Source organism: Melozone crissalis, unplaced genomic scaffold (assembly GCF_028551555.1).
Source record: "Melozone crissalis strain CALT ecotype California unplaced genomic scaffold, PUWL_Pcris_2 ptg000042l_1, whole genome shotgun sequence".
Taxonomy (NCBI): Eukaryota; Metazoa; Chordata; class Aves; order Passeriformes; family Passerellidae; genus Melozone; species Melozone crissalis.
The window spans coordinates 43,183,421-43,200,997 of record NW_026535820.1 but is presented as its reverse complement, the minus strand read 5'-3'; the positions used below and the strand labels follow the sequence as shown (position 1 = coordinate 43,200,997).

The 17,577-nt window shown below is 41.7% G+C and overlaps 1 protein-coding gene across 5 annotated transcripts in view; it reads left to right on the top strand.

The window, feature by feature from the left end:
• The window catches only part of CTNND2 (catenin delta 2), a 639,750-nt gene that overhangs the window by 346,119 nt on the left and 276,054 nt on the right, over positions 1 to 17,577 (top strand). For all 5 annotated transcript variants that reach the window (XM_054284533.1, XM_054284531.1, XM_054284535.1 and 2 more), the window contains one exon: positions 15,117 to 15,289. In XM_054284533.1, the coding sequence (XP_054140508.1) occupies positions 15,117 to 15,289 (173 nt within the window). The remainder of the gene's footprint in view (positions 1 to 15,116; positions 15,290 to 17,577) is intronic.

Here is a 17,577-nt window from a genome sequence, read left to right as displayed (position 1 = left end):
CTTCTGGGTATCAGGATGGTATAACAGGCACAACTTTGTGACTGACATATAACATCCTGGTAAATTCATGCCAGTGTTCTTACTTTAAATGCATGAATGAAGTTTTCCTTTTAGGCTGCTTCCCTTATGCAGGCAGGAGAACAGTCTTAGGAGCAGAGTCACAGAATGGGCTTTCACCACCAGGATTCCTTGACAGACTTTGGTATCTACTTCAGGACGGACTCAGGTCCAGTTACTCTTTGGTTTGCTGCCTGTCTTCAAGTTCATATGTGATTGTTGCAAGCAGGAAACCCGGTGAAGGCTGAATGTGTTCAGGGAAGCAGTTTATGCTCTCCCTGGTTTCCTCAGAGGTGGCACAGAAGTTGCTGTGGGCACTCTCCTGTGCAGAGCTTCAATCATCTCAATTCTTCTGCTGCCCTTCTGCAGATTGGTAGGTGCCTGGGGGAGCTTACAGGCTTCTGGGGGAAAGCACTAGAAGTGCTGTTCAAAACTGATAGCCCAGCACATGCCCTTATTGTTGGACCTAAACTTCTGCAGGCTGCCTCTTGCAATTTCCTCTCCTCAGGAAGTTCTCCACATGGAGACACTCACACCATCTTAACATCCATCCTTCTCCCTTCCTGTGCTCTCTTGCCTTTTCTTAGTGCACCATCTTTCCCTAAACCACCCATTTCTGTCTTACCACATCCTTGTCTTTTGCATCCTTTCTTGTTTCAATTCCTGTATTTTCTTTTATCTATTTCCTTTATCTTTTATTTTTTCACATGGCATGCAATAAAGCCTCAGTGCTTGTCCCCAAAAGAGATGTTCATTCATCCTCAGAGACAAAAAAAAAATCCATCAAAACTCCCCAAATCCCACAGACATTTTCTGCATATAAGTGACCTTGCTATCCTGACTTTTCACATGCTTTCCCATTAAGTAGAAGCAAACTCAGATTGTGTATTGCTGTGTCAGAGGTAGCACTACGAGAACATTGCAACTAATGAATTTCTAATTTCCCTCAATTTCTGCACAGCAGCATACAGGCTGAATTTTTGTTTCAATGTGCTGTGACCTGTAACATGGATTTTCTTGATGTTTACTTATATCTGCAAGATAAAACATGTGTTTATATATAAATTCCATACTGATACCACAATATTACTTCATTTCTCTGAACTTGTCCTGTGACGAATCTGATTTTGGTATCTGGTGTCATTTAATGCTGTGCAACTGACTTAAAGTCTATGCTTAAGGAAAAGAACCCCTCACAATCTAGCTTTAGTACTGTAGTAGAGAATAAAAAAAAAAAAATAAAGCAGTAACAGCAGGTAAAACATACGTGGAGGGGGAAAATGGAAAGATGAGAGTCAAGACCAGGACAGCAGGAACAATTAGTGGCAATGTCAAAGATGGATAGGAGGTAATGATCGGTTTGTAATGCTTAGTCTGTGTCAAACACAAATCCTTTACAGGCAACCAGGTGTTTCCTCATCCACTGCAGGAAGCAGCTACTGAAGCTCGTTAGGAAATGACAGTGACTTATAGTAGCATCTGTAGGAGCAGAACAAAGAAAGGCTTTTGGCATGCGAAGCCAGAGCGCAAAAGTACATCAGTAAATATTGTGCCTGTGGTACGGGCCAGGAAACAAATGCACCCACATCCCACAGCAGACTGATCAGCCACTCACCCTGCTCCTGCCTCAGTGGCGGTGCCAGTGCCTGCACGCTCGGCTCAGTCACGAGTGCCAAGAGCCGCATAATTCTGGGATCTGCCGATGCCAGCTTGGGAACATAAGCATTGTGGAGAGGCAGCCCTGAAAAAAGAGGTAGTTGGCTTGTTAGCCTATGTAAAATGATGTATGTGGAAGATAAAATTTTGGCAGGTATGGATTTGGGTTTGATTTCTGTTGTGCTACATGCAGTTTACACAGCTCTCAATCAAGTAGGATTTTTGTGACTACTGTGGTAACGCAGATTAGGGAGCTGCTTCCATTTTTTCCATTCTGGCCTTACAAATGGAGAAATGCATTTTCTCAGGACAATGTGAGAGCAGGGAATGGTGCACATTTGTGTGGACACAGAGAAAGAAAGCAGAAGGGTATACTTTCTGGTTTATGGCAGAGGAGGTTTTGGCAGATGAAAAAGATCGTAATAAAATTTTGACCTTTTTGACTTACTTTTTAATTGACTTCTGCAGCAGAGCTAAACACATTCTGAACTGCCTCACCTCAGAGACCAAATAGTCATTTTCTTTTGTGGACAGAAAAGATTCAGGATTTAAGCCTGTCAAAGGTCTGGAAAAAAATTGAGTTCTGCTTTGCACAAGAAGAGGAAACCTGTTTTGTGCTAGTAGTTAAGTTCATAGAACAACATAATAGTGTAATAGATCTGCTGATATTTTTTGTATTAGATCCACATATCTGTGAGGGGTTTTATAGGCTTTTATAATCAGAAGCTGTTGGGCACTTTTTTTTTTTCCCAGCAGTCTAATTTAGGTCTATCAGAGGAGATTTGTCTGTTTGTTTTCTTTTCAGATAATGCATTCAGCTTCCATGTGCATCATGTTTGTGGGATGTCTATAAACATCTGATTGTATTTCCTAGTTATAAAAAGGGAACACATTAGTTAAGTACTATTGATAGCAATTTTAGGCTGTGCTAGGCACAGAGGGTGACTAGAAACACTTGATGCTCGCAGCTGGTTTTCACAGGTAGAAAAAATTAGGATTTAATAATGCAAAATATGTTCTTAACGTAGTCAGCCCTTTTTTTTTCCTGTAAACAAAGGCCACACACCATTTTAAATATAGTTATTCCTTTAAAAATGGGACACTGATAATGAAAACACAAATTAAAAAATGGCAGTTTTTAATGCCAAAACCCAATGTTTTTCAAATGGAAAGGTGGCAGTTCCTTGTGAGTTGGAGTTTCCTGTCTGTGTTGCGACATGCAGTGCCTCTTTCTGTACACGAGTTTCTTCTTCTGGTCACTTTCACAAATGTATCTAATCCCATGAAGGAGTCCCTCTCAGGTAGTGTTCTCCTGTGGTTCCACAGTGATATTTTAATAGAGAGCGTGCTTCTGTTACACTGAAGTGTTCTACCACTCCTAGTGTTGCACAGTGTCACAGATGCAGCATCAGAAAGGCTTGAGGATATTATTTTTCCTCTTTGTGTCTTCTGTAATGCAGAAATGTAACTGAGTTATCATCCTTGCTGCCCATCTTGTTCATGTATTGTGTCTATCTATTGCTCCAATAAAGCTCATTGTCCTAATGGCCAATGATTAATTATCTTGTTCAGAGGCTGTCTGATTTCGATATCTGCAGGGTTTAGCAAATAATTTCATAAAGTATGATTAATTTTCTACCAAAAGAATTGGTTTAATCATGGGGTCAATTAAAAACATTAGTACGATTATCCTTGGTTTTAAACTCAGTTGAGGATAGATTTTCTGTTAAAAAACCAAAATAAAAAAACAGAAGAAAAACAAAGATGAGGCCAGCTTCTATATTCTGAGCTTAAATATGTATAGATCTATTCTTGCTCAGTGCATGTATTTCAGTCCTGGTCTGCAGCATCCTCAGGAATTTCTCTCATTAGTAATGGAACTCCAGATTTTTCCTGCTGTCAAACATTACCCAGTATTGCTTATGAAAGAAGATCTGGCTGGTTTTGCATTTCATACAAACATCTGGAGTAATGCTACGCATGATATGGTATAAAAAGCAAAATACATACTATCTGAAGTTACCCTGTCGTGTAAGGATTACTTAGGCTTTGCTATGTTACCTTACTCTATGAGGTTAAAAAAAAAAATCTTCCAAGAATCAAAAAAGAAATATTTACTGTAGGGATGGAATGAAAACTTTTTTTTTTTCCTATGCCCTTCAAGTCTTATACTTTTCTACTACTTCTTGTGGACATTTATGGTGCTTTGCTATCCCTTGGAGTAGAGATTTATTATTTCAAATCCTAGAAGATGCCTGTTTTCTTCTTACAGTATTGGCAGAAGTTTTACCTTGTGCAAAAAGCATAAGGTAATCAGCATCTAATGAAACTAGTTTTTATTTACAGTTCAATTACTGATGAAGTGAAGTGTTTTTCATCTTTCTTTCCAATAGTAATTAGGTCAGAAGGAGAGTTAGAAGGAATATCCTTGTATTGTTCACTTATATAACGGTATCAGCCTAGTTTTTTGCATCATTTCTCCATATATATATATGTATCAGTTATAGAATTCTTGGTTAAAAATGAACTTTTTCTACTCTTGTGAATGCATTCCACAAAATCCTATTTTCCACTACCTAAGAATACATTCTATTGCAGTACTAAAGACCTTTTCTGTATTTGTAGGTAGAACACAGCCCTCTTAATGCTGGTAGAGCATGGCAGTGCATATAAATTACTTTCCTTTTTTGTAAAACAGGTTTGTTTTCAGTGTAGCCATTTAAGATTTGCTGCCTCTCATCTAAAGAGATGTGTTTGGTTCATAACAAGGGAGCTGCTTGTGATTAAGCATTTAAAGTATTACCATTTATTTCTTCGTTTTAAGTATGCAGATGGTGTTCCCCCTCTTACCTTCCCCCTGCCCTTTTTTGCCCTTCAACTTTCTTCATTTCTAGGGTATGGAATTCCTTTGCTGTTGTGCAGCCTTAGCATTTTTTCTAGTAATATAAAGCTACTGATATATTTAATATTTAATATCTCCTAGGACGTGGATGTTGAAATGTTTTCCTTGACCTATTCTAGTTCTAGTCTAAGATTTGGAGGGAGAACAGGTGCCATGCTTATTATTACTGTTGGTATAGGAGAGCTGCTTGTTATTTCCTATTTGAGGTCAGACTAACAGGGTTTTCGGTGCCTTGAAAACCCTTCTTTTCCTACAGAATCTGTTTGACAAGTTGTGTTTCCAACTGCAGATCTTAAGTTTTGCTTTGGTTAAATCTCTCCCTTTTCAAGAAAATGTCTTATTTTTATGATTGCCGCAAAGTTGTGTCATCTAGTTCCCAAAGACTTTCCTTATTGCCCCGTGCCTCTGCATTTCTCTCAGCTTCCCTGGAGACTAGAAAGTGGAGAAGGTGTGTACCTATATAGCATTGTCACTGTGTTTTGCCACCCTCTGTGGTACTGCAGGGCCTCCCTTCTGCTCACTCAATTCCTCCACTTCCAAAACCATCCTAAATCATCTTGGCAATAGAGAGTTTCTTCAAAGAATGTTTCAGATGATCTCAAAATAGGACACAGGGCAACGGAGGGGGTTAAAACAGACAGATAAGTGTTCTTTAACCTTCTGATTTGGAAGGAAAGTTCACTCCTCATTCTAGATGGAGCTGTTTAATTCTGGGAGCAGGACTTAGAAACCAGCATGTACTAGTGAGATGCCAAAGAATTTAGTATCACCAGGAATAGTCTGTCCACTTTGTCATTAACTATCATCACCTCTTCTCCAATAGCAGATACTGTGGAAGGACACCAGCAGGTTACCATCAGAAACTCTCTCTTGTTATGCTGATCTTTTTAAATTATCCATTCTTTTGAAAAACTGGGCAACAAATAAAACTCAGCTTTAGGAGGGGTTGGCAACTGCTTCGTTGGAGTGCAGACACTTTAATGAACTAACGAAAAAGTAGGTTGTAGGGTAGGAATCGATCTTTTGCACTCAAATTAAATGACCTGGGAGGCAGAAGAAACAAGTAAGTGATGACTTTTTGGTACTTGAGATCCTTAATTAGACATATACTAACAGTTGGGAGGTGACTCCTCTCAATGGGATGTGAGGCACCTCAACCTATTAACTCTGTAAATGAATGTTTAAAGGACATTAAAGGAGTTTTGCCGGTGTTTTTCTTTCAACTGTTGTCCAAATGAGCAAAGCAGGTTGAAGAATGTGTGAAGTGATTAATTGCACTAATTAAAAACACTTTATTTACACTTACTCTATAATTTATCATTACTACTTTTGTCAGTTGATCGAAGGTGAGTGAAGTGTTGTTTATAATTGGTATGGGAGCTAATTAAATGGTCGTTCAAGCACGTTTTGGTCTATTTCCTTTGTCAATTAGAACTGGCATCGTAATAGATGACTGACCAAATGGAGATGTATAGCACAATAGTAGTGCTGCATTTTACCACTTACTTGGAGAAGCAAACAGGAAGCCCACAGACTTTTAATCTCAAGAAGAAAAAACCCTTCTCCTTTCACTTGCCTGCTATTTTTGTTTGTAACTTCATATGAAAAACTCAGGTAACAAACATGCAATTACCTCACAGAGGGTGACTAGGTAGATGTTTCTGTTGCTTGTACTGTAATTATTTTAGCCAATTCAGAGGTAATTATTGTACAGATTTGGAATACTGAATTAATCATACCATTATTTTGCAATAATATAGCGCTGTATGTAACTTGTCATTATCTGATATTTATTTCATAATGGAAAAACTACCAGATAATGTATTATTTAATACTTGTTGCGCCCTAAATTCTACTCTGTGGTGTAATATATTAATCCTGTTTCATAAATCAGCCTTTTTATTTGTTTTGTTTGTTTGTTTTGGAGATCGACCATACTGTTGCTATATCTTGAATTGTTAGATACTGTGAAGCTAAAATGTTTGAAGTATTCCCTAAGATACTGTGGTCTAAGGATTAGGAAATGGGAGCAACTTTTCAGATGTTTGACAGGCAGACACTAGGGATAGATTATCATTGGTATCCCCAAGAGAGCAATTTCTGTTGTTTCTTTTTGGGAGTTCCTCCTTTACAAGAAACTCACATTTATCTGAGTCTTTAGCTTTGTGACACAGTAATGGTGCTACAATGTGACAGAAAAACTGTAAAGATCTTTCAGTGTGTAATAGAGTTAAATCCACACCCCTGCAACCTTAGCTTGCTCTCCTGTAGTTTAAATATGTATCACAAGTACTGATTGTACTTAAATCTTATCAGACTTTCCCTTGGGAAACTGTCCTTACAAAAAAGGGGTCCTGCTATGCTGGACACACTTTGGGAAGGAAATCTTAATGGTACAGGAGTAGGCCATCCTTACATGCCATAAGATGAGCTGATGAGGAAGAAGACCAGCCTGGCTGAAGAGGAGCTTTTGCTGGAACTTAGGTGGAAAAGAAGAGTTTATTACTTTTGGAAGAAGGGGTAGGCAACTCAGGAAGGCTACAAAGATGTCATTTGGTCATGCAGAGAGAAAATGAGAAAGGCAAAAGCTCACTAGAACTCAATCTGTTAACTGCTGTGAAAGATAATAAAATGTATTTATACAAATACATTAACAACAAAAGGAGGGCCCAGGAAAATCTCCATCCATTATTGGATTTGGGCAGGAGGGGGAACATTGCCAATGCTATTATTGGATTTGGGCAGGAGGGGGAACAAGGCTGAGGTATTTAATGTCTTCTTTGCCTGAGTCTTTATCAGAAAGACTAGTTACCCTCAGAACAACCAGACCCCTGAGCTGGTAGACAGGCATGGAGAGCAGAACAGACTTCTGCAATGCAAGGGAAGTTGTGAGTGACCTGTTGTGCCACTGAGACACTCACAAGTCTGTATGGGGCAGAATGGGATTCACCAGAGGGTGCTGAGGGAGTTGGCAGAGCTCACCAAGTCGCTCTCCATCATTTACCATCAGTTACCATGATGGTTGACCAGGGAGGACCCAGACAACAGGAGGCTGGCAGATGTGATGCCTGTCTGCAAGAAGTGTTGGAAGGAGGAACTACAGGGCTGTCAGCCCAACCTTGGTGCTGGGGAAGATTATGGAACAGATTATCCTGAGTGTGATCACACAGCACATATTGGACAAGCAGGGTATCAGGCCCTGTCAGGATCAGATTTAGGAAAGGCAAGTCCTGTTCACCAACCTGATCTCCTTCTATGAACAGGTGACCTTCTTTGATTATGAGTGAAAGACTGTGGATTTAATCTACCTGGACTTCAGAAAAGCTTTTGCCCACAGCATTCTCCTGGGAAAACTGGCAGCCTATGGCTTGGACTTGGGTTAAAAACTGGAATGACGGCCAGACCCTAAGAATGGTGGTGAATGTTGCTGCATCCACTTGGTGGCCAGTCAGTTGTGGCCAGGATTGGAGCCAGTCCTATTTAATATCTTTATCAACAAGCTGGACAAGCGGATGGAGTGCACCCTGAGCAAGTTCATGGTTGACAACAAGTTGGGCAGGAGTGTTGATCTGCTGGAGGGTAGGCAGGCTCTGCAGAGGGATCTGGGCAGGCAGGATTGATGGGCCAGGGCCAGCTGCACCAGGTTCAACAAGCTGAAGTGCCACGTCCTGCACTTTGGCCACAACAGCCTCATGCAGCTCCACAACATGGGGGAAGAGTGGCTGGGAAGTTGCCCATGGAAAAGGACATGGGGGCACTGATACAACTGAACATGAGCCATTATAAGCCCAGGTTGCCAAGAAGGCCAATGGCACCCTGGCCTGGAGCAGCAATGGTGTGGCCAGCAGGAGCAGGGCAGTGATCATCATCCTGCACTCAGCACTGCTGAGGCCACACCTCAGATCCTGTGTCCAGCTTTGCACCTCGCAATGCAAGAAAGACATTGAGGTGCTGGAGCATGTCCAGAGAAGGGCAGCAGAGCTGGTGAAGGGTCTGGAGCAGCTGAGGGAGCTGAGGTTGTTTAGCCTGGAGAAAAAGAGGCTCACGGGAGACCTCATTGCTCTCTACAACTGCCAGAAAGGAGACTGTAGCCATGTGGAGGTCAGTCCCTTTTCCCAGGCAACCACCAACAGGACAAGAGGAAATGGTCTCAAGCTGCACCAGGTGAGGTTCAGGTTGGACATTAGGAAGAATTTTTTTCACTGAAGGAGTGATTAAGCATTGGAAGAAGCTTCCCAGGGAGGTGATGGAGTCACGATCCCTGGAAGTGTTCAAGAAACGACTGGAAGTTGCATTTAGTGCTGTGGTTTAGTTGATAAAGTGGTGTTCAGTCAAAGGTTGGATTCTATGATCCTGGAGTCTTTTTCAACTTTAACAATTCTATGATTCCATAATGTGTTTGTTTTTAAAATCTCACTCGTGATCTGGTAGTATTAGAAATATTACAAATTTAATAGGATGAGCTTCATTGCCCCCCGTCTCAAATCAGTGTCAGTGTACTGAATTAATCTCTCAGCACTTAGAAAATTGCTTATCTTCTGAGACTGGTAAGCTCCTTGGAGCCCAAGTTCCTACTGGCTTTCTTATATGAGATATTCTTCTGCTTATAACCACCATGGGCTATGATTCAGGTGAGCTCTGATACTTGTGTGGTCACTAGACAAGTTCTTACCCTACGGTTAAAGGGAAGAAAACATTTAATGACTCACCAGCTCTGACTCCCAAACAAGATTCCTGTCTTTTCAACAACTGTTGGTGCTGATGCCTATTTTTTGTAATCTCTCAATGAAGCTTCAGTCAGCATTAATGACTTTTCATTGAATCAAAAGTCAGTGTGTTGATGCACTTTGGTCTTCATTGGCTTTGATTTGATTTGGTTTTTTTTTTTAGCTGGAACAGTATAAGCAGGTACTGGGAAGTTTCTTAGTATTTTGTTTTTCTGCTTTTTAAAATAGTTTTGCTTGCAAACACTTTCCATTCAAGAATAATTTATTTAAAACATAAATTAAAAATTAAATTTTTAGGTTGTGATTTTGTTTCCTTGGTTTGATTTTTGGTTTTTTTACCCTGAATGATGTAAGAAGGAAGAGGACATGACCTGAAGAGAGCAGAAATGACAGGCAAGATATTTTATTTTCAAAGAAAATATTGCTCTTGAAAATTAAAAAGACAAATGTTTTCATAATTTCATTTTTTTTGTTCACTTTTGACCCCGTCATGAATTATTATAGTAGCCTGAATTCTTTGCATCACTTACTTCCCGTAATCAACTCCTACTGTGAGGTCCTTGAATTAATAATAGTCTCATCATTTAAGACCACTCACTTCCTTAGTTTGGTTTTTAAATAGCTACACTGCACCTTATTGCAGCATTGTGCATGGTGTTTTCAGAAGGAAAAGCAGTGGCCCCTGCAGGAATCCTGCCAGTGCAGATCCCTGTCCCTCCCAGGCCAGGGGGCACACTCAGCCCCAGCTGCACCATGGGCCTCATCCTACAGCCCCGGCCTCCTGCTTCCCCCAGTTCCCCGTGGCAGCAGCAGGCAGATGCTGTGGAAGTTCCCTCTGCTGTGGTTTGTCTGGAGCCTGGAGCTCACCAGGTTACACTGATGGCCAATGCAGAGTTTTCAGTGCCCAGAACCGGGCTGGTCAGTGCAGTCTCAGACTGCTTTGGCAAATGCAGTGTGGCAGGAAGATGGCAAATATGGGCTTCAGTGCTGCTCTCTTTAGTAAGAGGGCACTGCCTCTGCTCCTCTTGTCCATGTGGCTTGAGGTGTGCAAGGTACACTCAGGTCCTCCACATCTCTGGAACTAGTAAGTTTTGAAATACAAAAAATAATAGCCTTGTAATAACCAGCATAACTGGCAGCAAGAGGGGTGGGTAATGTAAACTAAGGGAAAGGGCTTCACACAAAGCCCCCTCTCCTCACTGCCTGAATGGGAGAGTCATTTTCCTCTAACCCTGTCAGTGCCTGCCAGCACCTGGACTTCTAAACCACAGAAGAAATTCCAGTTTCCCTTCTCTGATCCTCGAAAAGTCCTCTGCTGTCCATCACCTCTGAAGTTTCTTTGTGGGTTGGCTCCCTGATGTAAGCATATCCTCCAGCTACATCTGTTCTCTTCTTGCCTGGTCTTCTCTGTGCTCCAGCAGCTTTCCCCCACTCTAGTGCACTTTGTGTCCCAAGCAAGACACCACCCTCTCCCTCTCCTTCCAGCTCCTTTCTGAGCTGGGTTACAGAGGCCAAGGGGAGCAACCTAGGGAGGCTTGCACACTGCTCTGCTCAAGGATAAGAGGAAGAGGAAGGTATTGTCTGCAGTATCTGTCCTCCAAACTGGAGACAAGGTAAAGAGTTGATTGCTCTACCCTGCTCCATCATTCAAAGTGAGTCCACAGAGGTGTCTCTTGCAGTATGATGGCTCTGACTCAGTTTCCTGAATTTTCATTCTTACCTCTACCATTTCAATAAAGGAGGAGAGTGGCACAAACTGAATCAGTGAAAAATTGGTACTATCAACCCTGAATAATCCAACATCAATATTCTTTCACAAGGATTTTTTTTTAATGTGGTGGTGAAAGCATAAGGGAGGACAGGTATGTATGTCTTCCCCATTGACTCAAATGGAAACCAAACAGTACAAAATTTTAAAGCAATACTACAGGTCATTGATATCTGCTACACCAAATCTTATGAAGCCCAAAGTGTTTGTTTTAAATGGAACAATTGCAGTAATTATGTCTCATTAAGGGAACCAGTAAGACTGAATTGTGCTAGCAGTTAACTAGTGATTTCCAGTGCATAGCTGAAAATTGAGAATTTCCAGCTGCCTTAACTCTTCTGAAAGCAAATGAAAAACAGTTGGATGAACAGAGTTTAAGTTCTAGCCTGGAAGAAATGATAGATTGTTGTCAAGAGCCATCAGTGTACAGGACACAAAACAAACTTCTCTTCTGAGTGAACTGCAGGCTCTTCAGAAGGTTTGGTTTTACCTTCAGATTGAAATCTCAAGAATATTAATGAGAAAAGCAATCCATCTTTTCCCTATCAGACAAGGGAGGACTGCTTGTAGTCCCTAAAAAACAAACTCGTGTTTTCTTATGGTCATTTCAATTGATCTCAAATGTATCTTCTAGTTTGTATGCTTGATTTAGGGCTTTGCTATTTACAGGTGAGCAACCACTACTCTATTCTACACTTGCTTGGGCTTCTTTAAAATTCTAGGCTTATTTAAAATATATATCTGTCTCTCTGAAATTACTTTGTAATTATTGAAATGTATGTTCATTTTAATTGTTTATTACTGCTTGTTAAGGTAAAAAATAAAAACTGCTAAATAAAACCAGTATTTTAGTGAACTTCAAACTATGTGTGCCAAACTTTTAACATTCTTTTTTTAAGAGGTTGGATAAGTTTCTTTAAATGCATGGAAGTGTTTAAACTAAATGGTGCAGGGAACCCATGTATGTGTTTCTAGCTGGCAATGTAAATCCCCTAGTGAGCCACAGTAATATGAAAGCAGCACTTGAAAGCCAGATGCAATGAAAATTTAAACATATTGCATTCATAGCATGTGATAGTTTAATCATTATTTAAGCTTTAGAAATGTCACAGCATAATTACTTTCAGAATGAGTACAAACACTTTCATGCACAAAAAATTCTTTCTTCTTGCAACTTTTGCTTCTCATGGGAAACTTATGGCTTTGTGAAATTTCTGAACTTGATCTTGTTCATCACTTGATCACAGAAAAATTATCCGTGAAAATTCAAAATCCACGAGATTGAAATAAACCCTACAGATCTTTTTAGAACTAAGCATGTATTTTCTTTATGGTCTTAAAATAAAAAAAAAAAAAAAAGTGAAAGTATTTCTTTAATAAAGAAGAAATTTTGCAACAAAACCATTTAAATGGAAAGCGCTAAATAAACCCTATTTGCAGAGCCAGGGAATGGAAAATACCAAAGGCTGGATTTACAAGCCTTACCCATAGAGGATTAAATTCAGCTCTCCTGTGGATGTGATACATTTTTACTGGCCTCACACCATACACAGGGCTCTACCTCCTTCTGTACTTGTAAGGAAAATCCAGGGACCAGAACTTACATTCTCAATTTGTCCTGTATGTCAAATGTTCTGATGAATGCCATTGATTTTGCAGTATAAATTGTGTTGATGTGTAAAATAGTATCAAAATCCCAGTCTGCATTTAGATGGGAGCACTTCCTCTTTACATAGCCTACTACAATTTGTTTATAATACAAGCAGTCCAGGTTGGATTTGGAAAATAGCAGTTCTAATGGTTCTGCCATTTCTGAGAAATGGGCTAGAGGAAAAAATACTCTCTGTGTAATTCGGGGGTGGGGTTGTTTGCATGTTTTCTAAGTGGAAATCATTTTGGAACAGCTTTACATCCTCATAGCAAAGATTTAAAGGTCATAAAAACTGCCTTTGTATCAGGAATGTACTGGATGTTATTTCTGGTAAATTCATTGGAATTTTTCCATTGTGAGTCTGTTTAAAACTGAACTTACCACATGTTCTGTAGGAGCAAAATCACTGTAATCATTTCACATCTCTTAAGGCTTGTGTTACCTTCTGTGCTCTCACGAGCTTGTTAGTGCTAACCAAAGGATGAACCTGTCATCCCTGGGGAGCCACTGAGCGTGCTACACATGACAGCTGTTGGGTTGAAGGTAACCTGTGCCATGGCCAAGGTACAACCCTTTTTCCTCCTCTTGTATTTCACTTCCTGGGCCCAGACACTGAAAGAGAATAGTATCAGTGAAGACAGAGAGAGGATTAAGTGTGTATTCTTTAATGTAGCTCTCTGTGTGTAGAATGACAGAATGGCTTGGGTCAGAGAGAATCTTTAGGCTCATCTAGTTCCAAGCCCACAGCTGTGGATCAGGACATCTCCATTTAGACTGGGTTGCTCAGGGCTCCATCCCACCTGGCCTTGAACCCTTGCAGAGATGAGTTATCCACATCTTCTCTGAACAACTTGTGCCATTGCCTCACCACCACAGGGAAGATTTTCTTCCTAACAGCTAATTTAAAGCTACTCTGTCAATGTGAAGCCATTGTGCTGCCACTACATGCCCTTATAAAAAGTCTCTCTCCATCTTTCTTGTAGGTTCCCTTCAGGTGGTTGGAAGCCCACAGTTAGGTCACCCTAAACCCTCTACTTTTCCAGATTGAACAATCCCAATTCTCTTAGCCTTTCATCATAGGAGAGGTGCTCCATCTAAATTAGTGGCCCTCCTCTGGACTTGCTCCAACAGATGTTCTTCCTGTGCTGGGATGCCCAGAGCTGGATGCAGCACTGCAGTTGGGATGTCACCAGAGCAGAGCAGAGGGGCAGAATCCCCTCCCTCACTGCTGCCCACACTGCTTTTGATGCAGCCCAGGACATGTTTGGCTCTCTGGGCTGGGAGTGCCCATGGCTGGGTCATGTCCAGCCTCACCAGCACCCCAAAGTCCTTCTGGGCAGGGCTGCTCTGGATCTGTTCATCCTCCAGCCTGGGCTGATACCAGGATTTACCCCTGATCCAGGAGCAGCACCTTGCACTTGGTCTTGTTAAACATCATGAGATTCCCATGCACCCACTTCTCAAGCTTGTCCAGGTCCCTCTGGATGCTATCCCATCCTTCAGGTGTGGCAACTGCACCACTCAGCTTGGTGTCATCTTCAAATTTGCTGCAGGTGCACTTGATTCCTGTGTGGAAAAATTGGGAAATTTGCTATGTGCATGTGATAAGCTAAATCACTTTCAGGTGAACCTAATGAAGATTAGGACATGTTTTAGTTTCACAGAACTACTAAATAACTGTGGAAAGTGTTCATGGTCCTGACATGCCCTTCAGTCTGGCAGCCCCAGTTCAGGCTCGCTGCCTGTACTTGGCTCTCCTGCTATGCAGTGCTGTGGTGGGGAAGATAAGATAGCTGAAAAATAGTTATCAAAGGTTCACTGAGATCAGGGTGTGTCCTACATGATGAGAAGAGCAATTAATATTTTAAAGGCTGCCATCCATCCCTACAGGCACCAAAGTATTACATCACTCTGTGTACAGGACAGTGGCAGTAATCAATAGATCTAATGTGCTGGGGGCTCAGGGAGGGACAAGTTAGCATTTCCCAGGCAGAATGACTGGATATAATTAAGAGAAATAAACAAGGCTTATCCTTAGGGGGAAAAATCCTCATCAGCTATTCTGAGTTGAAAAGCAGGAGTTCTCTACCAAATAGTATGGTTGGATTTGTTCAGGCATAGAATTTCTTCACCAGTCAAAATGATACATTTCTTACAAAGAAAGCAATGTGGTCTGTTGTTTGAACATGATGACTGAGTGGTAAGGAAACAAAGTAATGCATGTATTTTAATTACTGAAAAGTCAAATTCTGAAAATCTGAAGCCCGATAATAATTTCAAGACTCACTTGACAGATAATACAGGTATGCTCTTTCACTGAGGCTTTCTGACTGCTCTCAAATCCTGTTCCCACAGGGCCCAGCCTCCTCTCCCAGAGTGCACTCCAGCTCAATTCCAAACCTGAAGGATCCTTCCAGTATTCAGCCAGCTACCACAGCAACCAGACCCTCGCCCTGGGTGAAACAGCTTCTGCCCAGCTCCCGTCCCGCAGCAGTCAGGCCAGAGGTGCCATCCAGAGCTACAGCCAGGTACGTGTCCTGAGCAACTGTGGTCTCTCACTCCTGAAATTGTGTGGAGGAGCTCCCAGGAAAGAGCTGTTTGCTGCTTCCCACACCTGCATTTCTGCCTTTACTTTCTGTCTTGTTCAACACACCTGCAGCAGGGTGGAGTTGCCATCTTGATTTTTGTAAATCTCCGGTGGGTTGACTTACATAGTGATAAAGTAATCCTGATTAACAAGGAGATCTGCATACCAGATTAATTTATTTGCTTGCGTATATATATTTTGGTATCAGCATGTTCAAGCATTTAGTTTTCAAAGCAAATTTCTGTGCCTGTGCTGATTATGAGTCCATCCTAAAGTCTAGGACCTGCCAGTATTGCCACATTACTGAAAGCAGTAAGTGCCAGGAAACAAACAAAGCCTGGCTGACACCAGATGTGAAATCTGCCTGGAATACCAGGCATCACATGGTGCTATGCCCTCATCTCAAGTGTAGGAAACAGTTTTTTCACTACATATTGTAGGACTGTGGCCTTTACTTTTGAAACATTTTGAAAGATTGTCTCAGATACACATGAAAACTTTGTAAATCCCTCTGCCTGTCTAAACCATCTCTCCTGGCTCTGACCTGTAACCCTCTCACCTTCTGTGCTTTTCACTGTGACATCAAAGCCTCTCAGGAGAAAGTTAAGCTTCACTTTAGACAAGATGTGTTCATGCTTCTGTACCTAAAAGTCTAACTGGGTTGTGTCGATCAGCACTGGTTATTTTCTCTGTTTAGATGCTAACCATCCTAGCAAAGCAGATCATCTCAGTGTGATACCAGGACATTTTGCAGTTCAGGATTCTGTAGAAGAGAGTAGTTATTTGAATTTCAAAGCCTAAAATTGCTAAGAGATTTCAAATATTAGAGTCATTTGCACAGTTTGTGAGATGCTGAGAGACATACAGTATTCTATTCTCTCAATTTTCTCAGAAAAGCTCTCTATTCCCTAAGACTGAAAAATGAAATAAAGCACAGTTAAATTAAATTTCAAATTGTGTAGGTAAGAACAGAGTCCAAATACTAACCCAGCACTGGCCATCAGTGAATCATGTCCCCAAGTGCCACAGACCCTCAGGGATGGTGACTTGACAACCCTTTCAGTGAAAAAAATTCTTCCTGATGTCCAACCTGAACCTCACCTGGTGCAGCTTGAGACCATTTCCACTTTTCCTGTTGGTGGTTGCCTGGGAAAAGGGACTGACCTCCACATGGCTACAGTCTCCTTTCTGGCAGGTGTAGAGAGCAATGAGGTCTCCCGTGAGCCTCTTTTTCTCCAGGCTAAACAACCTCAGCTCCCTCAGCTGCTCCAGACCCTTCACCAGCTCTGCTGCCCTTCTCTGGACATGCTCCAGCACCTCAATGTCTTTCTTGCATTGAGAGGTGCAAAGCTGGACACAGGATCTGAGGTGTGGCCTCAGCAGTGCTGAGTGCAGGATGATGATCACTGCCCTGCTCCTGCTGGCCACACCATTGCTGCTCCAGGCCAGGGTGCCATCGGCCTTCTTGGCAACCTGGGCTTATAATGGCTCATGTTCAGTTGTATCAGTGCCCCCATGTCCTTTTCCATGGGCAACTTCCCAGCCACTCTTCCCCCATGTTGTGGAGCTGCATGAGGCTGTTGTGGCCAAAGTGCAGGACGTGGCACTTCAGCTTGTTGAACCTGGTGCAGCTGGCCCTGGCCCATCAATCCTGCCTGCCCAGATCCCTCTGCAGAGCCTGCCTACCCTCCAGCAGATCAACACTCCCAGCCAGCTTGGTTTATTTCTGCAAACTGGTTGAGGGTGTACTCCATCCCCTTGGCCAGGTCATTGTTGAAGATATCAAACAACAGAGATCCCTGGGGAATTCCACTTGTGGCAGGCCATCCCCTTGATGCCACACCAACCTTTCACCACCATTCCCTAGGCCCAGTCACCCAGCCAGGTTTTTACCTAATGAAGAGTGCACCCAGCCATGCCATGGGCTGCCATCTTCTCCAGGTGCATCTTGTGGAAAATAGCATCATGTGGAGTTCTGCTTTTTGAAAAGTATCTTACCCTGGGGGTTAGCCTGAAAGACTGTGATGCAGTCTTTAAGGAGGCTGGAAAAATAAGATGATGGAAATGGAGCAGGTTATGGGAGCAACAGAAACAAAAAGTAGAAGTGAGAGGGGAAGGAGAAAGAATTTTTTTTTTAAAGGCAGGAAGGAAAATCATGCAGATTTGTAAAGGTTAGAAATAGATATATTCTTAATAAAAATTCTATTATACTCATTGATAGAAAAAGAT